This window comes from Pseudorca crassidens, chromosome 20 (genome assembly GCF_039906515.1).
Source record: "Pseudorca crassidens isolate mPseCra1 chromosome 20, mPseCra1.hap1, whole genome shotgun sequence".
In the NCBI taxonomy this organism is placed as follows: domain Eukaryota; kingdom Metazoa; phylum Chordata; class Mammalia; order Artiodactyla; family Delphinidae; genus Pseudorca; species Pseudorca crassidens.
The window spans coordinates 12,447,474-12,473,302 of record NC_090315.1 but is presented as its reverse complement, the minus strand read 5'-3'; the positions used below and the strand labels follow the sequence as shown (position 1 = coordinate 12,473,302).

Genomic DNA, 25,829 nt, shown 5'->3' with positions numbered 1-25,829 from the left:
ACTTCAGACCTCCAGACCTAGAAGGTTACACCTTTTTTTTGTTTTAAGACACTAAGTTTGTGGTCATTTGCTACCCAGCTCTGACCCTGCCCTTTGCCCTTCGACCCCTTCCTGACCTCCCCAGGATGAAGTCCAAGCTTCTCAGCCTGCCGTTCACAGTGCTTCTGGACCGTCCTGTCCTGCTTTCTACAGCGAGGGAAAGGCTCTCCATCGGTGCTGTCCAGCCCAGGAGCCAGTGAGCACTTGAACTGTGGCCAGTGTAACTGAGGAAGTGAATTTTTCCTTTTGTTTCACTGTCCTTAAGTTTATTTTATTCATTTATTCATTTATTTATTTATTTATTTATTTATGGCCGCACCGCGAGGCATGTGGGATCTTAGTTCCACAACCAGGGATCAAACCCGGGGCCCCTGCAGTGGAAACACAGAGGCCTGACCACTGGACCACCAGGGAAGTCCCTGTCGTTAAGGTTAAATAGCCACCTGTGTCCAGTGGCTACTGCATTAGACGGCACAGCTGCCAGGACTGTGCCCACCTTTCCAGCTAGGTCTGCCCCTAAAGCCTCGTCACCAGAGGGGCCGTGCTCCTTCAACTGCCCCCTGGGCACCAGGCTGGCTCCCACTTCCCGGCCTTCTCCCACACCATGGCCCCATCCCAACTTCTACCCTGATTCTCTAACGCCCAGTTCAGTTCCCACCTTAAATGTGGTGGATCCTTGAAGGGGGTTCAGGATTTGGGGGGGGGTGATTAAAATGCCCCTTCCCCCAATTCTACCTCCCAAATGAGGTGATATCAAACCAGGCTGGTGACAGTTTCACAGCTACTTCTGAGAGCCCTGGAGAAAGGGAGATGTCCCTGGCCCAGAGACCTGAGACTTAGAGAGAGAGAGAGGCCTATCCCATGAATATGCCAGTCCCCAGTCCAGGACCCCCAGAGGGACAACCGAGACACAGGAATGGGCTCCAGGGGGGTCAGAACCAGCTGAGGGTGGTCCTATCAGATTCCTAATTCCCTGCCACCTGCCACCAAAGGGGGGAGGGGCCCCGAAGAAGTGACAAAGAGCTCCTTCCCTACCAGACCCCAGATAGAGAGCCCTTCGTTCTTTCCGGGACCCCAGCACAGGGGTCATTAGGCAGCCCAAAGACCCGGCCTTCAGAGGGGAAGCAAAACCAAACATAAGACAGAAAGCTGGGAACCTGCTGTGGGTTCTGGGAGACACAGGTGAGAGGGGCAGCTGCTCCAGACCACGTCACCTTTATTAATAAACTCGTGTGTGAGAGCACGTACTTCATGCCTGGGGCACCACCCCGTAGAGCTGGTGGGGAAGCAACTTCTGCTTCTCGTTGCAACTGTAGATCCACCGGGGCCGGACGAACACCAGGGAGGGGTTGTCCATCAGGGCCTGCAGGGGGGGGCGGGGGGCGTGCAGGAGCATGTGAGCCAGGAGGGGTCGGGGGATGCGAGGGCAGGTTGGGCTCCCTCTCCCTGCCCCTTCAGGACTCACCTCCTCAAAGCTGGGGTCCCACTCCTGTGCCGTGATCACAAACTGGACCCGGTCGCTCATATAGTCCTCAAGCTCCCTGGCAGGAGAAGAAAAGGGGCAGAGAACTGGTGTCCCCTCTCTTGACACCCTACTCCCCAGCCATCCTCAGAGGCCGTTCTCCATCCCCACCTGTGTCCCCTATAGGCCGCCTTTGGGTCCCCCACCCTCCCACGTGCCAGGCTCGCCACAGCCCCGAAGCCAACAGCTCCCGCAGGCGCCAATCCTTTCAGAAGGGCACTGTGCGGCCTCGCTTTAGAGAAGAGGAACCCGAGGGGAAGCTATGCATCCAGGGCTGCCCAGCGGCGTGAGCAGGTCTGGCACAGAACTCCACAGCCTGTGCCCAGCCTGGGGGTACGACCTTCTCCATCCTCCCGAAGGCCTTTCTCCCCACGACCTACCACACCTCCTCCCCTACCTCCCCTGTCCCCGGAGACTGACCCGTTGAAGGCTGTGACGTAACGGCTGAGCGTCCGCCGCTCATCCCCCGGGAACTCCCCGTACAGGAAGAAGTGTTTGCCCTGGAAAAAGTCTGCAGGGGAGATGGCAGGAGAGCCGAGCGTGAGGCCCCTGGAGTCCCAGGGCACCAGCCAGGAGCCACAGAACACGCAGAGGCAGGACAGCAAGGCCGGCGCAGCCACCGGAGGGGGAAAGGGGTGTCTGTGTACAGCCTGGCATGGGAATAATCCATGACAAGCAGTGGTTCCCGGCCAGGCCCATCTGAGCCTCTGGGGAGTTTTGCTTTGTTTTGTTGCAAGAATGATAAAAGACGCAATTATTATTATTGCAACATGTTTCTTACACCAGGTCAATCACTTCATTAGCTTGGCCTGGCTTGGAAATTTCACATCCTGCCGCTTCCTCGCCATGGCTGTCCCACTCCTTTTTAATCAGCGCCTTCTCTGGCTCTGACCTTCAGGGTGGTTCTTCGTTCCAGTTTGACATGATTTGCCATCAAGTTGCCAATGCCGTGTTTGGGGCTTTGGAGGATCAAAGTACTTTCCTGCCCATCACCCATGAGGAACCGAGCAGAAACGGCTTCTTCCAGTGGCCACTGACCCTCACCTCTGCTCAGACCCTCTGACTGCCCGGCTCTCCCTTCATTCTCTCTGTTTTTTTTGGCCTCACCGCGCAGTATGTGGGATCTTAGTTCCCTAACCAGGGATCGAACCTGCGCCCCCTGCAATGGAAGCACAGACTCCAGAGTCTTAACCACTGGGCCGCCAGGGCAGTTCCCCTCTCCTTTCATTCTTGACCTGGCCCTGACCCACGCCCCCCGCAATCATGTCTGGGGTGACGAATAACAATGCTGGCATCATGTAGGTCCCAACAGAGATCAGCGCCCACGCCCACAGCACCTGTGTTCCCCAGGCCCCACCACACAGTGACAAAGCTGAACCTGGGGGGTGGAGCCTGGGCACCTGCAGATTTTAAAAGCCCCTGGGTGATCCTGAAGCCTAGGGAGTGGGAGGCCCCCGGCGTGAGGGAGCGGAAAGCCAAAGGGGGTCTCGCCTGGGGCTGGGCTGTGATGCAAGCGGTCACAGCAGAAGTCAGGACAGGGACGGAGAGGGAAGTCAGGAGAGGATGCTGAAAGAAAGGGAACAGGCCTAAGAGGACAAGGAGGTGGCAAAGGCCAGGGACTGGGGGTGAGGAGCCTGAAAGACAAGTCACAGGGGGCAGCAGCCAGCCCAGGACCGGCTGGGGCAAGTCACGGCAGAGAAGTAACAGGGCCAAATCCCACATCAGGAGGGAGGATTTCCCACCTGGGAGCTCGGGAATCGGCAGATTGGGAGACTCCGGGGGACCTTCATTGTCCGTGTTCTCATCCGTGGATCCTGCGTACGGGTCCTTGCCATTCTCCTCGCCAGAGGGCGGCCTTTGTTCCTTCTGCTCAGCCACCCTGGAGAGGCCAAGAGGGGTGGGGTAGGAGCATGCAGACCAGATGCCCCTCCCCGCAAGGCCAGGGCCACCCTGACCCCCAGCCCAAACCCTACCTTCTCAGCTCGTCCTCGGTGTCCCCAGAATCTTCTGCCCCATTGTCCTGTCCTTCTGCGAATGGAAGCTTAGTCAATGCAAGGCCCATGCCTTCTCGTCTGGGAAGACCGGTAACCTTCCCTCCCAGTCTCATGCCTGAGCACAGATGCAGGCATTCCAACCCGCAGGCTCAGTGGCCCTCCAAATCCAGTTAGGGGTTGTGGGGGGTGGGACAGCCACCCTCTACCCCAGATCCATTGCCTGGAATCCAGCCCCTCCTCCCTCAGACCCAGAGTCCAGGCCCCCAGCCCCTCCCCCCTCAGACCCAGGATCCAGACCCCCGGCCCCTCCCCCCTCAGACCCAGGATCCAGACCCCCGGCCCCTCCTCCCTCAGACCCAGAGTCCAGGCCCCCAGCCCCTCCCCCCTCAGACCCAGGATCCAGACCCCCGGCCCCTCCTCCCTCAGACCCAGGATCCAGACCCCCGGCCCCTCCTCCCTCAGACCCAGAGTCCAGGCCCCCAGCCCCTCCCCCCCTCAGACCCAGGATCCAGACCCCCGGCCCCTCCCCCCTCAGACCCAGGATCCAGACCCCCGGCCCCTCCTCCCTCAGACCCAGGCCCCAGGCCCCCAGCCCCTCCCCCCTCAGACCCAGGATCCAGACCCCCGGCCCCTCCTCCCTCAGGCTCTGACCTGACTGCTCCCCCTTGGTGTCAGTATCTTCCTGGGGCCCTGGTGAGGGTGGTTTGGTCTCTTCTGGGGTTGGGGGTCTCTGCGGTGAGCTAGGTCCTGCTGCCTGAGAGGGCTTGGCTTTGGTCTGGAGGCGCTGAGGAGGGAGGGTGGGTCAGCAAGGACGGAAGGGGCAGCGCGGGTGTGAGCGTGGGGGGCGCCTGCAGGAGGCAGGAGTGGAGAGTTTGGGTACCATGACACACCCATGTCCCCCCCCCCCCACTCCACCCTCCCCCGCCCGGGCCGGGGGCATCAGACCTTTCCGGGAGGCTTGGGGGCTTCATCCCCACTGCTGCCGCCATGAGAGCCCCCCTCGTCCTCGCTGCTCGAGTCTGGCCCAGCCATGAGGTACCTGGGGGAGGAATCAGGCCTCAGACAAACAGCAGATGTGTCCTCCGGGGGAGGTGGGGAGGGGGCTTAGGAAGCAACAGGCACTGGCTGTTCATTCAGTATTTACTAAATACTCAGGGTGGCAGTCATGGCTCTTCTCCTAGCCCACCCTCCTCCCAGCTCCGGAAGGGCCCCAGAGACCCCCAGCCACCCACACCGGAGACCAGAGCCCTTCCTGGCTTCCCTTCCCTCTTTGGGAAGAAATGACTCATTTCAGAAAAGGAACAACAAAAAAAATCAGAAATAATTCTCCCCTTTGAGAATCAAAGTCAGTTTCTCATTAGGCGCTGAGTGCCCCTGCAGCTCCTCTGGGCAGACACCAGGCTGACTCCAACCCCGGCTCCTCCGCCCAGGCATGCTCTCCGCCTCTGTTCAGCCTGGCAAACCTGTTCTCTTCCTTGAAGACCCCTAGCTCACTGCGGTCCTCCCCTTGGGCCTGCCTCCAAACTGTTTTAGAGCTAAGTCCGGCCCCTCATCAAAGTCAGAGGCCTTCGAGGGCAGGACCCGACGTCGGGGGCCAGCATTGCACAGCCCAGCCTGGCGCCAAGCAGGGGCTTCGGGTGAAGGGATGTGAACGGGCGGGCGCTCTCTGCCCTGAGGCTTGGGAATGCTGTGTCTCCAGCCTGCAGTGTCCTTTTCCTTCGCTAAGCAGACTTCCCAGAGCCCTGCACGGACCGCCCCCCCTGCCCCCCACTGTGTCTCCCCACCCTGCCCCTCCTCCTCTGGGAAGTCTGCTGACTCTGGGCCAGAAGGGCCTGGCCTGATTTCTCTCCAGATCCCTGACACTGCCCAGCATGGGGACAAGGGGCAGGGTCGGGGTGTGCGTGTGTAAACCACATGCGCGCAGTGAGGCCTCACCTCCGAGAGGGCAGCCGCCGCCGCATGCGGTGACAGTCCAGCACCCACTCTTTCCGCACGATTCGGCCTCCGAGGCCTAGGACCTGGCTGTACTTGGGGGTGTTGGCAAAGGCGCAGCTGGCAGAGAGCGGAATGGAGGGTGTCAGCCCGGTGTGATCTGAGAGGTGAAGGGCAAAGAGGGACAAGGGGCACAGAAAGAGAGAGACAGGGAGAGACACGGGGCAGATGTGGGAGAAGCAGAAAAGACACAGGGAGGCCAAGGGGAAGACTTTAAGAATCAGAGGGAAGAAGAGAAAGAGAACAAGAGGCAGAGGATACAGAGAGGCGAAGTAACAGAGAGAAGGCAACACAGAGGAGACGAAGGGAGGCAGAGGAGAGGCAGCAGGGAGCGTGGGGAGGGGTCGCAGGCCTACATGAGGTGGGTGCTGTCTGGAGTCCAGTCTGGCCGATACTTGGCCCCCAGCTCCAGGGCCTTGTCCCGGAGCTCCGAGCGGAAGGGGTTCTGGAAGCCGCTCAGCACCACCACCACACCCTGGAGGATCTTCCCCAGCTCCTGCGGGCCGGCGCGGGGGGCCCTGGGCTCGGCACCTTCTCCTCGGGGCTTCCCTGGCGCCGCCCCCCGTGCTGCGGCAGGGACAGGGGCAGCGGCTGGGGTAGGGGTGGGAGCTGACACTGGGGAGGCCAAGGAGTGGATTCAGTCAGTAGCTGTAGGGCTACACCCCCAGCCCTTCCCTACCCAGACCCAGGATCCAGACCCCCGGCCCCTCCCCCCTCAGACCCAGGATCCAGACCTCCTGCCCCTCCCCCTCAGACCCAGAATCCAGACCCCCGGCCCCTCCTCCCTCAGACCCAGGATCCAGACACCCCCCCCTCCCACCTCAGACCCAGGATCCAGGCCCCCGGCCCCTCTCCCCTCAGACCCAGGATCCAGGCCCCCGGCCCCTCCTCCCTCAGACCCAGGATCCAGGCACCCCCCCCTCCCACCTCAGACCCAGGATCCAGGCCCCCGGCCCCTCTCCCCTCAGACCCAGGATCCAGGCCCCCGGCCCCTCTCCCCTCAGACCCAGGATCCAGACACCCCCCCCTCCCACCTCAGACCCAGGATCCAGGCCCCCGGCCCCTCTCCCCTCAGACCCAGGATCCAGGCCCCCGGCCCCTCCCCCTCAGACCCAGGATCCAGACACACCCCCCCCCACCTCAGACCCAGGATCCAGGCCCCCGGGCCCTCCCTCCTCAGACCCAGGATCCAGACACCCCGCCCCTCCTCCCTCAGACCCAGGATCCAGGCCCCAGGCCCCTCCTCCCTCAGACCCAAGATCCAGACCCCCGGCCCCTCCCACCTCAGACCCAGGATCCAGACCCCCGGTCCCTCCCCCCTCAGACCCAGTATCCAGGCCCCCGGCCCCTCCTCCCTCAGACCCAGAATCCAGACACACCCCTCTCCCCTCAGACCCAAGATCCAGACCCCCGGCCCCTCCCACCTCAGACCCAGGATCCAGACCCCCGGCCCCTCCTCCCTCAGACCCAGGATCCAGACACCCGGCCCCTCCTCCCTCAGACCCAGGATCCAGGCCCCCGGCCCCTCCCACCTCAGACCCAGGATCCAGACCCCCGGCCCCTCCCCCCTCAGACCCAGTATCCAGGCCCCTGTGGGAACAAGGAATCCAGTTTGCTCACATTTGGTTCTCTTGAGGGCGGGTGGTGAGGGCTGGGCGGATGGTTTGCTGGGGGTCTTCTTTTCTTCGTGGCTCAAATCCAGCTTCCTCTTGCCTCTGGGGGACTCCTGAGGAAGAGGGGGTAGGATGGGCCGAGGCCTCCAGCTCACCTCCTCCCTTTCCACCCCACCAGGTCCGATGATCTCACCTTGGAGGTGCTGCCTACTGTCTTGGAGGCCGGAGAGGCAGAGGAGGCGGCACTGGAGGCCTGCAGTGTAGCAGCTGCATAGCTGGGTCCTGCTGGGTCACTGGCTGCGACTGCAGAGGGAGAAAGTGGAGCCAGGTCGAGAGGGCTAGACCCTCAGATCCTTCGGCTCCTATCCATGGGACACAGAGTGTTGTTCCCAAGACCTGAGAGTGACCCAGGAGTCCAGGCCCCCGGCCTTTACTCATTCAGGACCCAGGTTTCCCGCACTCACCTGGAGGGGTCTTGTTGATCCGGCTGAAGAAGAGAGCCCCGGGTCTCAGGGAACTGGCGCTCTCATCCTCCTCCTTCACGCGGAACTGGCCGAGCTTGGTCACTTTCTAAGGTCCCACAAGGTCAGCGCAGTGGGAGGGCTGTCAGCAGGGTGGGGTGAAGAGGTGGGGAGAAGGCTCTGGGCGGTGGCAGGTAGAGCTTACCTGGGATGAGGCCTCGGCCTCCTCTTTGTCTGGGGGGCTGTGAAACCTTACAAAACTCAGGCCATAGGGGGCATCCTGGGAGAGGAGGGGTGGGAATCAGGGAGTGTGGCCAAGGACTAAGGCTTGGCCCCAATCCCTTTTATTTACAGAAACCCCTTTCTGGCTCTTTCCCTCCTATGGACACACACATGCGGGGAAGTGACCGCATGATAATGACAAGGATGATAACAGCAAGCTGTCATTGAGCCCTAACTTGGGGTCAGGCTCGGTGCAAAGCCCTTTACATGCACCAGCTCCTTAAGCCTCAGACCAATTGGCAAAGGCTGCTGGGTGTCTAAGCAAATCCACTCTGCGTACCAAACTCCTGCCTGTGGAATGGGAGGGAGGCCTGGGTATCACTTCTGGAACTCAGAAATGCTCCAGACTCTTTCCCCTTCTGCTGGGTGGATGCAGAGCCATGAGATGGAAGGAGACTGGGTCCGGGATGACTGGCCAAACACCTCCCGGGACAGATCCAGAGGTATAAGAAGTATACCTTTACTGTGTGCTGTCATTACATACTCGGGTCTCGTCACCACAGCTTAGCATCCCTAACTTACAGCAACCCCATAAGGATCAGCAAACTGAAGCCAGAGGTCACACAGCTAAGGAGTGGAGAAGCCAGGTTTTAAACCAGCGTTCTGACTCCAGATCTCGTGATATTAACTCTGAGGCCCAATTCTACGAGGCCCCATCTCCAACAAGTCAGCAGCTCCCTCTCCCAATTCCCCTGAGGTCTTGCAGGTCATCCTTCCTCATCTCCCTCCAGGAAGCGAAGATTCCTATATGGGGAGGACCTCAAACAAATTTCAGAGAACGCAGGGACCCAGCCTCCTTGGAATCCCACGGGGAGACCAACTGTCCGGTCCTCCCAGCCCTCTGGGACTCAACATCGGCCTCTCGTCTCTCTCGTGGCTCGGGACCAAGGACCCCACTCCCACCCTGGGTACCTTGCTGTAGGGCTGGCTGCAGACAATTTTGACGCGGTCCCAGCGCTTCTCTGCTGCTGCCCGGACCAACTTGTCGGGCCCAAAGATGCGAACGCGGTTGGAATTTGAGCCACTGCGACTCTCGGAAGGGGACATGAAAGACGAAGTGACCAGAAGGACCTGGGGAAAGGCACAGAGGATGAGAACCAGGCCTGGCTGGTTTCAGTGACACCTCCTGGGGGCTGGAAGAGGGCAGGGGCCTGAGCAGGGACCAGGGAGTCGCCAGATCTAGCTGTACCTCAATCTGCCTCAGGGCCTCTAGACCCTTCTCACTTCTGGGCCTCCAGTCAGTCCTTCCCTGACACAGGCCCCAGAGGGGTCCTTCTAGTGCCAGATCTGAACCACCCTTCTCTAAATTCTTCCAGAGTCTTCCATATCTGGCCACATGGCCGGAACCCTCAGGACAGGGAGCTTCAGGAACCCTCACCAGCAGAGGATATTCATAATGACTGGCACAATATTCATACACCTTATTGTATTTTTTTTTTTTTTTTTTGGCCGTACCACACAGCTTGTGGGATCTTAGTTTCTTGACCGGGGACTGAACCTGTGCCCTTGGCAGTGAAAGCGTGGAGTCCTAACCACTGGACCTCCAGTGAATTCCCTCAAACACCTTTTTGAAATGCACAGCTGAGTCAGCAGAAGGGAATTATTCGAGGCCAGAAATTACAGTGCAGAATCCAAAGAGGTAGGGGAGCTGCACCCATTACTAAGTGGCTGTCTCTCAGTTCAAACCCGCCCTCAAAAAACAAACAAACAAAATAAATAAATAATAAAATAAAATAGAAAAAATACAAAAGAAGAAAAAACAAAAAATATTTTAAAAAGAAAAGAAAAGAAAAGAAAAGAAAACACCCCACCCTTGGTAGCTCAGCTCTGGGATGCTGGGGACGTTTCTAATCTCCAGCTGCTCCTTGTCAGGCTCTGCCAGCAGGGGGAGCGAGAGAGACAGGCTGGAGGAGGGAGGCGGGACCTGAGCCTTCTTGCAGATCCCCCGAGCAGCACCCAGGTGTGCTTCGCTCCTGCGTCTGCAGCTGTTGTTCTTCCCCCGGGGCGGCAGATGAATCCAGTTTGCAGCTTCCCAACACCTGCAGAACTGGCCTCACTGCACCCTCTCAGGGACATACCAGAACCAGCCAGGGAGCTCCCCTTCCTCAGGGTCTGAGTTTCAGCTCCAAGGGCCCCACCTCCAAGCTTGGAAACATCTACCCTTCAGTCATGCCAACCTCTTCCTTTTGTTCCTCCAACCCTAAGGGCGGTGACTGCCCCCTGCAGTTGCTTCCGCGTCCTGCCTTAGTCTTCTGGCCTCTTCAATTCAATACCTTGTTACTAATTCTTTACGTTAATTCTCTCTGTTAAACTAACTGGTGTGGTTTCAGTCTCCTGGCGGGACCCTGACTGATACAGTGGGTGGTACTGATGTTGGTGATTCCCGGTGGCACAGAGCTTGATTTTAAAGGGCTCTAGGTGGTGGTAGCAGGAGAGACCAAGAAAGAAAGCCTGTGCTGCAAGTCAGGAAGAAAGGCATCTTGGGGACCGTGCCACAGAGCAGAGAGCTGGGCCTCTCCAAAGGGCAACACCCTCCGTGGGTAAATTAGGGAGGAATGTGCCTTGTGGGAAGAGTCAGTGGGAGGCTTTAGCTCTGGGGGGACAGCAGAGAAAAGCTGAAAAATTCTCTCTGGAGACTCCTAACCGCAGGTCTGTACTCTCAAGGATGTGCAGTAAAAATCCACACTAGTTATCTGCGTGGAAAAACCCAAGGTGAAAATTTTAAGTGGTCCCATGTATGTAGTATCACCTGGTGCCGGGGCAAATCCTCTTCGGAGGAACGTACTTCAAACCAGGCCCTCAAAGAATTCCCACAGATACATTCCCCAAAAGCAGAATCAACAATCACACACACACACACACACACACACACACACACACACACACCCATGAGGCATAAGGAAACAGGCTGCCATGATTTAGGGTCAGCAGAAACTATAAACTGCAGACTCAGACCCACAAAGACTGCACATATTGACATTATCAAACACACAATATAAAAGTAATTGTGTTTAACAGTCTAAAGAAATAAATGGAGCTATTAACAGTATGACGAAGGAACAAAAACTGACCAGGCAGTTTTGAAAAGCAGTGGAAGAGCTGCGTGCCCAACACTAAGGGATGAACCATGATTGGTCCAAGTGGTCCGGTTTCCTCTGCCAGTGGCTGGTCCAAGGATGGGCAATTTGATGTTAAGAGGAAGGCTGCTGGAAGCTTTTGGGAAAGATTTTCCTTCTTCATTAAAGAGAAACAGAGGATGGAAGAAAACCACTGCTTTTCTGCCATTCCACTCCTCCGCTTTCTGCTTTGGATGCTACTAGGTGATGGATGGAGCCACAGCAACCACCTTGTGACCATGTGGGCAAAGCCCAAAAGAATCAAGAGGTGCCCAACCAAGCACCCTGACTTTGTTCAGTTGCCCAATCAACTCTGGGTCTGCCTAATGCTGGACTTCCCTCCTAAGGAAACAATATATATTCTTAGGCAGTAAGCCAACTTTAGTTGGGTGTAATCTGTTACTTAGTCTCTTTTCTAACTGACATGCTGTGAAATTAGAAAACGAAAACTTTTTGCTGGGAAAAACAGAGACTGTAACTAGATATCTCTTTGTGCTCAGCTCTTGATTATGAAAAGGAAACAGCAAAGATGACAAAAATTATACAGAAGGGAAGCCAGCTCCCTGGCCTTGACTACACTTGTTTATAAAAGGGCTGATTCTGAGCCGACGGGAGAGCTGAATTACCATCTAGTGACTAAATGAAGGGGCAACACAAGCTGTGGTTGGCAGCTGCCACCCACACTAAGGGGGAGCCTCCCTCTGAATATACTCTCCTCCCACTCATTGTGAAGAGAAAACAACTCCAGTTGTTTTATTATCCAATACTGTCTTTAAGGTTCTAGGATTAAACCTTTATTCTCTAGACTGCGCTAACCTTGCAAGCTTAGATATCCCCTTTGCAGAACTTGGAGGGGTTAAAAAAAAAAAATGTTGGGACTCCCCTGGTGATCCAGTGGTTAAGACTCCGTGCTCCCAAGGCAGGGGGCCCAGGTTTGATCCCTGGTCAGGGAACTAGATACCACATGTCGCAACTGAGAAGTCCGCATGCCGTAACCAAGACCCAGCACAGCCAAATAAACAAATAAATAAACAAATATATATTTTTAATGTTGATGATTTTGTAGAAAATGTCACTAGTTATTAAAATACGTGCCTTTGGCTTCGTTTGTATGGGTGACATCAACACGGACCAGCCCTGCTCGGCCCTTTTTCCTTTTCTTTCTTGACTCTTCCAACCGTATCTAGTCTCTGGGCAGAAGCCAGACCTTATAAGTCCCAGAGTCTTTAATTCAGTCTTGGCTAGCAGTTATAACAAAACTTCCAGCAGAAGTTTAATTAAAAACCTTGACAGGGGCTTCCCTGGTGGCGCAGTGGTTGAGAGTCTGCCTGCCAGTGCGGGGGACACGGGTTCGTGCCCCGGCCCGGGAAGATCCCACATGCCGCGGAGCGGCTGGGCCCGTGAGCCATGGCCGCTGAGCCTGAGCGTCCGGAGCCTGTGCTCCACAACGGGAGAGGCCACAGCAGTGAGAGGCCCGCGTACCGCAAAAAAAAAAAAAAAAAAAAAAAAAAAAAAACTTGAGAGAATGGGAGACTATTGACAGAGGGGTTTTCAGACTCTGAAAAGATCAAGCCCTAAGCTAACCACTCCACCTTTCTAGGTAGATAAGATAAGAATAATAAAGAGTCACATGCCCGATTAGATAAAGTTTTAGCTAACAATGCACTTACCCTGCTTCCATAATTATAAAGTAGAATTTTGATCTAAATCTGTTTGCCAAGAAGAAAAGAAAACTTTTTTTTTTATAGTCCCAAAGATGGTTGATTTTATTTAAAATTTTAAACAAGGAGGCCATTAGACTCAGTGACTCTAGTGCTTTAGGTAGCCTAAGTAAACCAACCAAAATCTAAGCCAGAGTTGGTGTACTCGAATCTAAGAAAATGAAATCAACTAATCGTGAATAGCCAAGTCACTAGATTTTCCCAAGTAAGGGAACCATTTAAGCTCTAGCCAATTAAATAATTGCTTTGCTTTGCTTCCCTGTTTTCTCTCTAAAAATCTCTGTCCTAGCCCATTGACACAGTACCCCTAATAATTTTTCAGTTTGGGCTGCCTGATTTGAATTGTTTGCTCAAATAAACTCTTCAAAACATAATGTGCCTTAGTTTGCCTTTTTACAACTTATAGAACTTTTATTTTATTATTATTAGTTTTTTGGCCACAACACATGGCTTGTGGGATTTTAGTTCCCCGACCAGGGATGGAATCTGGACCCTCGGCAATGAGAGTGTGGCATCCTAACCACTGGATCTCCAGGGAATTCCCTAGAACCTTTAGAATAAGAATGTGTGTTCAAGGAAAACCTCACTGGTTAAAATGTACCTTGTAAGGTGGAAAAAGCACTTGATAAAATTCAACACATATGCATTTAAAAGACTGGCAATATCAAGTATAAGTAAGGATGGGAAGCAAAAAGAACTCATATACTGCTGAAGGGAATATAAACTGGTACAACCATTTTGGAAAACTGTCCATTTCTAATAAGGTTAAAACCTGTATCTACCTGAAGACCCTGCAATTCGACTCTTACGTATTTACCTAAAAGAGATCTCTATACAGAGGCTTGTACAAGAATGTTCACAGCAGCTTTTTTCATAATAGTCAAAAAGTGGTGGACTTCCCTGGTGGTGCAGTGGTTAAGAATCCGCCTGCCAATGCAGGGGACACGAGTTCAAGCCCTGGTCTGGGAAGATCCCACATGCCGTGGAGCAACTAAGCCCGTGCGCCACAACTACTGAGCCTGCGCTCTAGAGCCCACGAGCCACAACTACGGAGCCCACGTGCCACAACTACTAAAGCCCACGCGCCTAGAGCCCGTGCTCCGCAACAAGAGAAGCCACCGCAGTGAGAAGCCCACACACCGCAACGAAGAGTAGCCCCCACTCGCTGCAACTAGAGAAAGCCCGCGCGCAGCAACAAAGACCCAATGCAGCCAAAAATAAATAAATAAAATACATAAATTTATTTAAAAAAAAAAAGTGGTGGGGAGTTCCCTGGCGGTCCAGTGGTTAGGACTCAGCACTTTCACTGCTGGGGCCTGAGTTCAATCCCTGGTTGGGGAACTAAGATCCTGTAGGCTGCACAGCACGGCCAAAAAAAAAAGCGGCAACAGCCCAGATGCCCGTCAACAAGAGAATCGATGAACAAATTGGGATCTACGCTTACAGCGATTCGGCTCAACAATAAGGTGGAACAGACCGCTGACATGTATATGATACGTTAGAACACCAAAAAAACCAGTACGTTGAGTAAAGCCAGCCACAAAAAAAGAACACATGCTATAAAATTCCACTTATGTGAAATTCTAGGAGACAGGCAAGAAAAGAGATGAGTGGTGGCCTGAGATGAGGGTGGGAGGAGTGACTGCAAAGGGACACGAGGGAACTTTCAGGAAGGCCAGCGATGCTCTACGTCTTGATCTGGCGGACAGTTACGCAGGTGTGTACATCTGTCAAAACGCTGACCTGTGCATTTTATTATATGCGAAATATACCTCAACTGAAAAAAATTTTTCACTGCAAGAAAACTGATTTGTTCACTTAAAATTGTAACCTCTCTTTTTCACAGTAGGTTTATTTTTACCCCAAATCATTTTGCTGATTGACCAGCTGGCTCGTTATGATCTCACCACTCTGGCTTGAATTCATTCAACTGGTTAAAAAAAGGATTGGGCCGATTTTTAAAATTCAGTAAGTCCCCTACATACAAACTTTCAAGTTGCGAACTTTCAAAGATGCGAATGTGCCCCTGCATGCCAGCTGTTGTACTGTACTACTGTACTTTTCAAGGTACTCTACTGGAAGATTAAAAATGTTTTCTTTATTTTCTGTGTTTGTTTTTTATGTATTATTTGTGTGAAAAGTATTACAAACCTACTGCAGTACAGTACTATACTACTGCGTTAGCTGGGTACCTAGGCTAACTTTGTTGGACTTACGAACAGGCTCTCGGAACGGAACTCATTCATATGTAAGGGACTTACTGTATTTGTCATAGAGCAAAAGGCTTGTAAACATTTGTCACAAATAAAGTAACTAAGAGAGGCACCCCAAGCAATTCGGAATCTCAACTGGCTGCGACATCTCTGAGAAGTTCTGGGACCAGAAGCAAAGGAGTTTTGCTCTCAAGCAGCGACTGAATCGTAGAACGAACAGGTGCCTCTGGTTGTTTCTGCAACCATGTTGTAATTTCAGCCAAATCCCTGCTGCACACAGCTTATCACCTGGGTCTGCTCTTTGTCTCCGGGAACCCTGGGCTCCTCCGGAGGGCCACCGTCAGTGTGACTCGCCTCCACCCTGGCCTGGCGCCTGGGAGGCCTGAGGCCTCAACGGGGGCAGCTGGGGCAGGGATCAGCAGGGGGCTTACCTCGTAGTCCTGCTCTCCGGCCCCTCCAGCTGAGCTGCCCACCAGCACCTCCACGAAGGCCGAGCCGTCGTTCCCGATGTCCACGCTGTGTATCTGCTCTTCCTTCTCTAACTGCAGGGGAGGGAAAGCGCACTGTCAGTGCCGCTCTGCCCCCCTCCCCCAGCTCTCTGTGGACCTCGGAAGAGGGATGACCCCCATCCGGGCCCCCTCGTCTCCTTGCAAAGTCAACTCGGTGACAGTGAAGACAGGGCTGAGTGGGGCCACTGCGTCCCCTGCACGCAGCACAGGGTGTAGTCAGAGCTCGAAAATATTCACCGACCGACTACATAAGCTCCCACACCCACTTCCCTGACTGCCAGACTCTGCCGGATGGGCCGCTAACCCGCCACCACGGAGGTCTCCTTGGTGGCGCTATGCAGACAAACGGCACATCTGTCACCCCCGACCCCAATTACACAGGGCTCCGGGGAAGCTCCCTGAGGGGAGGGGCCTAGTCTGGTTTGGCTCACCACTGATTCCTGGGTTTGAGTCCCGGCTCTGCCACACGCTAGCTATGTGGCCTTGTCAGCTCACCTCTTGGAGCCTCAGTTTCCTCATCTGTAAAGTGGGGATGGTCACCCTATCTAGGATTATGTGCATAAATACTACGGCCTCAGGGCCTGGCATGTAGCAGGCACCCTGCCACTGCCAGTCAGGAGGCAGTATTAGTCACTGCTCGATGACCGTTTGTCAAAAGAAGGAAAGAGCAGACTGTAGGATGGCTTTTGCCCCCAAAGTTTCTGCCATTCCTGTCTGACAGTAAAGGCCACGTGGGGGTGGAAGGCAGTTAAGAATGGCTGAAGCAAGTCTCCTGCTTTCCACTCTGGGGAGCTTTTATTTGGCTCCTAGAATGACACGTTACTACGACCCCCAAAGGTACCTAGTCTGCCACCCTACACCAGGATCATCCGACGGTCCGATCTGCCCTGTCACCTCCCTGTCGGGAGGTGGCCCGGACACTGCCTGCACCCTGCGGCAGGAAGGAACATCCCTCCGGGGAAGGAAGGAGCCTGGGCTTGTGGGGAGGTCAGCCTGACTTCAAATCCAGCCCTGCCACTGCCAAGCGGTGCAGCCCTGGGGGGCGTATAACCTCTCTGAGCTGCAGTTTCCTCACAAGTGGAAGGGGAGGGTCATCGTAACAGTCCTCCTTCCGAGGGGAGTCTAGATGACACATACTAACCACTGCAGCCCACAGCCACTGCAACGGACGTCTAAGTGCTCAGACGTGGCAGACCCATAATAGCTGTATCTTCTCTCCGCCCCACAGCTCTTCGAGAGACAGGAGATGTTATTATCTCTATTTCACACGTAAGCGCCCAGGCAGCCTGGCTGGGCTAAAATAAAGGTGTCAGCAGGGCTGCATTCCTTCTAGAAGTTCTGGGGGAGAATCGTTTCCTTGTCTTTTTTTTTAATTATTATTAAAGCTTTTTTAAAAAATTATTTTATTTTATTTATTTTTGGCTGCGTTGGGTCTTCATTGCGGTGCGCGGGCTTCTCACTGCAGTGGCTTCTCTTGCTGCGGAGCACGGGCTCTAAGCTCGCGGACTCAGTAGTTGTGGCACACGGGCTTAGTTGCTCCGTGGCATGTGGGATTTGGGATCTTCCAGGACCAGGGCTCGAACCTGTGTCCCCTGCATTGGCAGGGGGATTCTTAACCACTGCGCCACCAGGGAAGCCCGTTTCCTTGTCTTGTTTCCAGCTTCTAGAGGCCCCTGCATTCCTCGGCTGTGGCCCCTTCCTCCATCTTTGGAGCCAGCAATGGCATTGCTCCAACCTCTGCTTCCGTCTTCACATCTCCTCTGACTCTGGTTCTCCTGCCTCCCTCCTTCCCTTATAAGGACCCTTGTGATTACGCTGCACCCACACACCCCCACCCCAATCATCCAGGCCAATCTCACCATCTCAAGATACTCAGTTCATCACATCCACAAAGTCCCTTTTGCCACGTAAAGGACATATTCACAGGTTCTGGGATTAGGATGTGGATATCTACTGGGGGCATTATTCTGTCTACCACACTTAGCTAAGCTCTTCCTGGGCCAGGCATCACTGAATCCTCACAACCACCTTGGAAGGAAGGGTCTGTAACTCTCCCAGCTTCACAGATGGGGAAACGGAGGCTCAGACAGGTAAATAAATGGCTCACATGTCACACATAGCTAGTGACTGGAAGAGAAATTCAGACCCAACTGCCTGATGACAAGCCAACACTGCTTCCCAATTCCCCAGTTTCAATCCTTGACATAAAAACTCAACAGCTTGGGAATTCCCTGGTGGCCCAGTGGTTCAGACTCCGAGCTTCCACTGCAGCGAGCAAGGGTTCGATCCCTGGTCGGGGAACTAAGATCCTGCATGCCATGGGGCGTGGCTGAAAAAAAAAAACAAAAAAAACCTCTGCCTCTCCCACATTTAAAGTATGGGGCCCTCCATCTAGTAGGATGTATATATGTATATTTTTTAATGAATGGTTCTTATTTCATGTACGACTACTTCTACTTTAAACACACACATATACTCCCCTGTCTTTCTTTTGATAAATAAAAAATCTCTTATAAAAACATGGAAACCTAAATGCCCATCAGTTTATGAATGGATACACACTGTATGACATTCCCTACAATGGAACAGTATTCAGCTGTAAAAAGGAACGAAGCACTGATCTAAGCTACAACATGTAGGAACCCCGAAAACTTAATGCTAAGTGAAAGGAGCCAGACAAAAGGCCACATGTTGGATGGTCTTATTTATATGAATGTCCAGTATAGACAAATCCATAGAGACAAAAGGTATAGCAGTGATACATGTACACACTAGTATATATAAAGTAGAGAACCAACAAGGACCTACTGTATTGCACAGGGAACTATACTTCATATTTTGTAATAACCTATAATGGAAGAGAATCTGAAAAAAAATCTAAAACTAACACAACATTATAAATCAACTCTACTTCAATTTAAAAAAATTGGAGGGACTTTCCTGGTGGCGCAGTGGTTCATACTCCATGATCCCAATGCGGGGGGCCTGGGTTTGATCCCTGGTCAGGGAACTAGATCACGTGTGCATGTCACAACTAAGAGTTCACATGCCACAACTAAGGAGCCCTCAAGCCACAACTAAGGAGCTCACTGGCCTCAACTAAGGAGTCCACGTGCTGCAAATGGGGAGCCGGCGAGCTGCAACTGAGGAGCCCGCCTGCCACAACCAAATAAAAATAAATAAATGAATTTTTTTTTAAGTTTAAACTAAAATAGTAATATATTTTTTCTTGAAGATTTAAAAATTAAAAAGAAGGTTAATATCAAGTGTTGATTTAAATGTACACCAGCAGTGTTAAATGCAGATTAATTCAGTAAATTCACTTGAGTGAAAAAAATTAAAATAAAATAAACAATTGAATTCCCTATTTTAACAAAAGTACATCGGTGGTTGCCAGCAGCAACCTGGGGAAAGGGGAATAGGGAGTGATCGCTTAACGGTTTTCGGTTTCTTTTTGGGGTGATGAAAATGTTCTGGATTAGACGGCAGTAATGAATGCAGAACATTGTCAATATTCTAAAAAACCCTGAATTGTACACTTTAAATGGTTAAGACCCTTACATTACGTGAATTTTACCTCAAGAAAAAAGACGTGAGTGTTCAGTAAGTATCAGCTGTGAGGAGAAAGGTTTAAGCACAGGATGAGTCATCTGTGGCCCGGGTTTGTGTGCGCCTTTCCCAGGAAGACAGAATTCACGACAGTGGAAGAAATGAGACATGGAAGGTTTGCAAAGTCCCAGAGACATCTTATTAAAAAAACTGTTCCAAGACAAACATCATATTTTATTGCTTATATGCCGAGTCTATAAAAAAAAGAAAAAAAAAGATACAAACGAACTTACCTACAAAACAGAAAGAGACTCACAGACTTAGAGAACGAACTTATGGTTACCAGGGGGAAGGGTTGGGAGGAGGCACCGACTGGGAGTTTGGGATTGACATGTACACACTGCTATATATAAAATAGATAACCAACAAGGACCTACTGTACAGCACAGGAAACGCTGCTCAATACTCTGTAATAACCTGAATGGGAAAAGAATTTGAAAAAGAATAGGTACACGTATTTGTATAACTGAATCACTTTGCTGTACGCTTGAAACTAACACAACATTGTTAATAAACTCTACTCCAATATAACAACAACAAAAAAACTGTTCCACATCCATGAAAGAATAAGGTAGAACTTGATGCGCCGTTAAAAAGAATAAGATAGAACTTGATGCACCATTAACGAGAATAAGGTAGAACTTGATGCCATGACAATGGATCTCCAAGATACAGTTTCTTGGAAGAAAACAAGGGCGAGGACTGTTTACATACAGTGTACTTTTTAAAAGGCCGGGAGGGGTGGATATATACGCTTGTACATGGACAGAATGACCAGGGGGTAACATGAGAAACGGCTCACAGTGGCTGCCACAGGAGGGAAGACCTGGGCAGCAGAAATCGGGAGGGTGGGGGTAGGGAATGGAAGCAGGTGGTGGGGAGGAGTTTTCCTTTTCACTGTATACCCTCCCTTTTGTGCCTTTTGAGTTAACCACCATAGGCATATAACAGCCATTTGATAAGTAAAGTTAATAAAATCTCAGTGGTTATCTCCAACAATGGAATACTACACAGCCCCACCCAGCAAGGAGGATGAAACTAACAAAATGAAACTAACAAACAATGCTGGGAAAGAAAAGAGCAGCCAGAGGTGAAAGTACTATATACTCTGTGATTCCATTTATGAACAATTCAAAGCCAGCCAAAGCTAATCAATGCTGTTAAAAATCTACGCCATGGTTACCCTTGCCGGGGAGCAGTGACAGGAAGGAGCACAAGGGGGCGTGGGAGGGGGTGTGTTCTGTTCTTTGATCTGGTTGGCAGTACACGGGCTGCAGTTGGTGATGATTCACTGGACTGTATGCTTTGCTGTACGCACGTGTCATGTCAAAAGAAGGTAAAAAATTTCAAAACATCACAATGGCAAACTGGGTGATGAGAAAACCACTGAAAAACAGAAACAGAACGTGTTCACCTTGCTACTGAACATTTTTTCTAAAGAACACGCCTCAGCATGGGGTGGGGGGGCGGGGGACGGGAGGAGTTACATCTGGGCTGCCTCTCAGCCACTCCCACTGGCCCAGGAGCGGTTAGCAAAGAGGCTGGAACTGCCCTCCTGGGGGCAGGTGATGGGTTGGCGATAGAGCCTCTTTCGGCCACCGCAAATGAAAAAGGCGTGTGGGGCTGTCACCACAAGCAGAGGGCTGAACCCCAGATGGTAATACAGAGATTGTGAGGTGCTATTTGAGGGGAAAAAAATACCCAGTAGTAGGAAAATCCACAGATCAATCTACGTGTCTTGGTGTCCTGAAGTTTCCTCTCATCACTTGCTTGAAAAGAACCGAAATTAGCACTCGGTGAGGCTGGAGTCACCCTGCACGCTGGCAACTGGCAAACGCCATCAGCTTTTCCGAAGGGTCTCCAACGCGAAATAAATCGACAACCGCTGTGACAGTGCTGCCTGCTCCAGCACTTTTCCCCTGCAGTTTATTCTCAACCTGGAAACCTCACAGAAGATTCTGGGAGAGGGGGCTTCCCTGGTGGCTCAGTGGTTAAGAATCCACCTGCCAACGCAGGGGACACGGGTTCGAGCCCTGGACCGGGAAGATCCCACATGCCGCGGAGCAACTAAGCCCGCGAGCCACAACTACTGAGCCCGCGAGCCACGACTACTGAAGCCCGTGCGCCTAGAGCCCGTGCTCTGCAACAAGAGAAGCCACCGCAATAAGAAGCCCTCGCGCTGCAACGAAGAGTAGCCCCCGCTCCCCGCAACTAGAGAAAGCCCGCACGCAGCAACGAAGACCCAACACAGCCAATCAATCAATCAATAAAAGATTCTGTGAGAACCTAAGTCACATTCTATTCCTCCTCTGCTCAGAGGCCTTCCACGGCTCCCATCTCATGCAGAGTAAATGCTTAAATCCTTACAATGGCTTTTAGGCCTTACGTAGGTTAGGGGTCCTCTACCCCCACCCTATCAGCACCTACCCCTCTCCCCTGTCAACTCCGCTCCACCCACACACAGGGCTTGCTGCTGTCCCTCCAGCCCGCCAGACACCAGCCAGGCACCGGCCTACCAGGCACCGGCCTACCAGACGCCAGCCTGCCTTGGACTCTGTTTCTTTCCCAGGTACCTGCATAACTCAGGAAGGCCTTCCCTAACCCCCTATTTAGAAAAAAACCTCTTGCCACTGCCTCATCTTCCACTGGAGGCATTTCTCATTCCTCTTTTTTTCTTTTTTTAACATTTATTTATTTATTTGGTTGCACTCGGTCTTAGTTGCGGTAGGCGGGCTCCTTACTTGCGGCTCGCCAGCTCCTTAGTTGTGGCCCGTGGGCTCCTTAGCTGTGGCATGCGAACTCTTAGTCACGGCACGCATGTGAGATCTAGTTCCCTGACCAGGGATCGAACCCCAGCCCCCTGCATTGGGAGCGCAGAGCCTTAACCACTGTGCCACCAGGGAAGTCCCTCCCCACTTCTCTTAACCATGTAATTTCCTCCCTAGCACTCATCACCTGACATACGTACGTTTTACTTATTAATCGGTCAGTCCTTCCTTGCCAACGTAAAATCTCCACAGGACTGACGTACGTTTGTCTTGTGCCGTCCACTGCACTATGCCCCAGTATGCACAACAGTGCTGGGCCTACACAAGGCGCTTCTATGAATGAATGACCAAATGAATCCATCCACTCCCAAGTCTCCAGGGCCTGTCCCTGTGCTGACAACTCCTACAGCCCTATCTCCAGCTCCATGTCCAATCGCTCGCTGTCCCCTGGATGTCCCGAAGTCGTAGCAAACCCGGACATCCCAACCAATGTGTCACCTTCTCAAGCTGCCCCTTGTCGAGGTTTCCCACTTTGGTGACAGGTGCAATACCCCCTTTGGTCTCCCAGGGCGGAGAATCCTGTGGCTTGTCTGGCTCCCTCGCTCCCCATATCCAGTTTCTTCTTGTTCCCAGTGCAACCGGGGTGCAGACCCAAATGGGATGTTCCTGATCATCTCCTGACCAGAGAGCCCAGCAGACTCAGCGCCCAGTAATTAACACATGAATCCCTCCCTTTACACAAACACCTGCCTGCTGACAGGGCACTTTTGCAAACATTACATCACCGGATTTTCACAGCAACCCTGGGCTCAGATCACATTATTCCCAATGGGCAGATGAGAAAACAGGTTCAGAGAAAAGAAACCATTTGCCTGAGGTCACAGGGTGAGTAAGAGGGACATGTGGGGTCTTAAATCCATGTCCCAAGACTAACTAAAAAAAACATTGGCTCTAGGCAAGTTGTATAACCTCTCTGGGCCTAGTTTCTTCCTTGTAAATGGGGATAATAAAGGACTCGAGGTCATGGGGTTTTTATGAGGATTCAATGAATTAACCCATGTGAGGTGTTTAGAACGGTGACCGGAAGTTGTAATTTTTTTTCCTTTTAGTTCCCTGACCAGGGATTGAACCCGGGCCCTCGGAGCATAGAGTCCTAACCACTGAACCACCAGGGAATTCCCAGGCAGCTATAACGTTGAATAAATGTTAGCTCTCATTATTCTTACTATGTTAGGGACCTAGGAGATATTTAAATTCCTAAAATCATTCAGAAAATCTTGTGGGTCTGTGTATTTTTCCTGGGAAGAGAATTCTCAGATTCTCCCTAATTCTCAAAAGGTTCTGTGAACCAAAACTTTTTCAGAACCACTGGGCAAGAGAGAGACAATAATATGTTTTAACACAATCAGGTAAGCCTTGCCCCCAACATCCCTCCCCAAACACCCCCTACATTCAGAAGGGAGGAATGTGGCCAAAATCAAGAAAGCCAAGGTATGAACACAGAGCAGCAGGACAAAGTGGCTAAGAACACCCACAGTAGGTTCAGGTCTTAGCACCGCCATTTATTAGTGGTGATAACAGCCCCTACATTATCCAACTCCATGAAGAGTCGGGTCACACAGGTAAAACACCCAGGCCGGCGGCACCAGGCAAAGAGCAGATGCTTGGCAACACACCTAGCTCGCTTCTCCCACCAGCTTCTTATGCCGGAGAGGAACAGCCTGTTTGGAATTCTGTAACCATCTTGGGTCAAACTACCCTTTCGTCTTTGCCTCCCTCCAACTTCACAGAGAATGTACCAACGCGCTCAGCATTCCAGACATGGTAGCTTAGACTGGCCACTTCACTTCGCCCTGCCCTATGCCCCAGTTGCCTCATCTTTAAAATGAGGTTGACTGTGGACTTCCCTGGTGGTCCAGTGGTTAAGACTCCACACTCCCAACGCAGATCAGCCCGGGTTGGATCCCCGGTCAGGGAACTAGATCCCGCATGCCACAACTAAGACCAGCGCAGCCAAATACATAAATATTTTTTTAAATAAAAAAAATAAAATGAGGTTGATTGGCTTAGATGATATGAGACAACTTCCAGCCCTGAGCCCAGAGACTTTAGAAGGCAGGATACATGGCAATGATTCACTCTGTTCCAGCTGAGAAAACTGAGGCCCCGACAGTAGCAGCAACCTAACTGGGCCACACACTGATTCACCCCTGGCCTAGTGCCTGGATCACATTTCTCCCCTGTTAGGGGGCACAGGGATCACACTGCCCATTTTCCAGGTGAGGAAGCTGAGGCCCCTAGGGAAAGTGCCTCAACTCACTGCCAGTTAACTCCAGACTCCTATTAAGGAGATGGGGGGAGGGCAGAATCACCTGGAGCACCACAGAGATGGTCTTCTCGCCCGCCTTGGCCGCGCGCCACTTTCGGTAAGTGTCTGCCTTGAGAAGGTTTTCTGCACAGTAGGTCTGGAGAGAAGAGTGGGAAAGGGCAAGTTAGGGTACAGAGATGACAGCTAGGTCCCCAGCTCTCAGATTATTCCATTGAGATCCCCCAGATTTAAGTTTCCCTATTAATCCCCACACACTCTGCCTTGAGTCCCCTACAGCATTTTCCCCTGGAAATTCTCCCCTGGGCCTTCGAAGGAAGCTCCCCTATGCCTCCTTTTCTCTCTGAAAGTTCCTCTATCCCACATCTCTGTAGAATTCCCTTATGGCCTCTGAGAAATTCTCCCAGGACCCTCCTTAGAATTCCATAAAGTCCCTTTTGTGAAAGGAAAATCAAAATGAAGTCGGTATTGCTAAAAGGGCTCTCTAAAATGGAGCTGGGTGGCCACCAAGGAATTGGGACCACGCAGGTCTCAGCCTGGATGGAATGTGACCTTTTGACCACTTATTGCATTCAACACAGGCATCCAGGACATCTACCAGAAACTCGATACTTATCGGACACTTACCGTAAAGTAACTCATGACACCCTATTCTTTAAAGCCAAATATTTCTTGTATCAGAGGCAATTACAATTCTCTCTAGACAACTTTAACCACCTGGTGACCTTTGTCCTCATAAGCCCCTGACTCTCTCTCCCAACACACTTTCGGTTTTACGGAAATCTGTGTCTCTCTAATATCAGTTCCTAAAACCCCAAATAAAGTTCTTTTTCCTTCGCAGCCCGGAAACTGATTATTGTTCAACCCCTTTTGGGCTCCAAAAGTTCTCCTAGAGTCCCCTCAAGAATTCCTTTACTTCTTCCAACCTCCTCCACGCCAGTCCCTCACCGAGTCCTGGCTACTGCAGGATACCACATGGCGGAGGCGGATCTCCGGCATGTCAACGTCGTGGGCTTCGCCTGACCAAGAAGATGCTGGAGGGTCTGAGTTTAGGGTGCAGACAGCTGGGGCGCCCTGCGCGGGCTTAACTGCGCAAGCGCACGAGGCTCGGGCCTTTCAAACAGCGGCGCGCCGGAGGTCGCGTCAACACTGCGCAAGCCCAGTGCGTCTCTCCCGAGAGAGGTGAGAGGGGCTGAGTTGCCTAGTAACGAGCTTCTCCCGCCTCCCTCTGGCCAAACCGCTCTCTAGCTCCCCCTTCCGGTGACTTTCACACTAGGTCTTCCGGGCGCCTAGCAACCGGCGTGGCCTCCAGGACTGGTCCCCAGAAGAAATTCGCCATCCTCACCACCCCAACTTCAGTTGGAAAGCAAGAGGCCAGCAAATCTGAGTGGATTTTTGCAGGGAGCCTGGAGCCTACCGCAATAGGATCTCCTCCACCGGTTGCTGGCTACCCTCCCCATGCCCGCCACCAACACACACACACACACACACACACACACACACACACACACGCACACACAATCTCTGATCTCTCAAGCTTATGCCTGCGGCAGAGAGAGTGGGTAAAGAACCTAAATAAAACACAATGCATGTGCCCAAACACACATCCAGCTTTGAGTGCTTCCAACCATGCCTCAGTTTTCCAATGTGACCTATGGGCATCT

At 52.4% G+C, this 25,829-nt stretch overlaps 1 protein-coding gene across 3 annotated transcripts; it reads right to left on the bottom strand.

The window, feature by feature from the left end:
- Positions 1 to 1,238: 1,238 nt before the first annotated feature.
- Positions 1,239 to 25,289, bottom strand: XRCC1 (X-ray repair cross complementing 1). 3 transcript variants are annotated; one of them, XM_067720420.1, is made up of 17 exons: positions 25,114 to 25,289; positions 24,212 to 24,304; positions 15,385 to 15,495; positions 8,816 to 8,974; positions 7,827 to 7,901; positions 7,625 to 7,730; positions 7,354 to 7,463; positions 7,168 to 7,273; positions 5,904 to 6,162; positions 5,491 to 5,607; positions 4,501 to 4,594; positions 4,207 to 4,339; positions 3,535 to 3,586; positions 3,304 to 3,440; positions 1,982 to 2,072; positions 1,505 to 1,580; positions 1,239 to 1,402 (listed from the first exon to the last, which is right to left on the bottom strand). In XM_067720420.1, the coding sequence occupies exons 1-17, from the start codon at positions 25,162 to 25,164 to the stop codon at positions 1,289 to 1,291; spliced, it is 1,884 nt and encodes a 627-aa protein (XP_067576521.1). In that variant the 5' UTR covers positions 25,165 to 25,289; the 3' UTR covers positions 1,239 to 1,288. The 3 variants fall into 3 exon arrangements, with proteins under 3 accessions (XP_067576521.1, XP_067576520.1, XP_067576522.1); XM_067720419.1 differs by having other exon boundaries at positions 3,535 to 3,589; positions 25,114 to 25,288; XM_067720421.1 differs by lacking the exon at positions 15,385 to 15,495 and having other exon boundaries at positions 3,535 to 3,589.
- Between the last annotated feature and the right edge of the window lie 540 nt (positions 25,290 to 25,829).

Excerpts from the sequence above, each read along its gene's own strand:
- XRCC1 (XM_067720419.1), bottom strand. The coding sequence starts at position 25,164 with ATGCCGGAGATCCGCCTCCGCCATGTGGTATCCTGCAGTAGCCAGGAC. Across the intron at positions 4,340-4,500 it reads CCCCCAAGCCTCCCGGAAAG|CGCCTCCAGACCAAAGCCAA; the intron begins GTCTGATGCCCC and ends CTCCCTCCTCAG. Across the intron at positions 3,590-4,206 it reads CACCAAGGGGGAGCAGTCAG|AAGGACAGGACAATGGGGCA; the intron begins GTCAGAGCCTGA and ends TTCCATTCGCAG.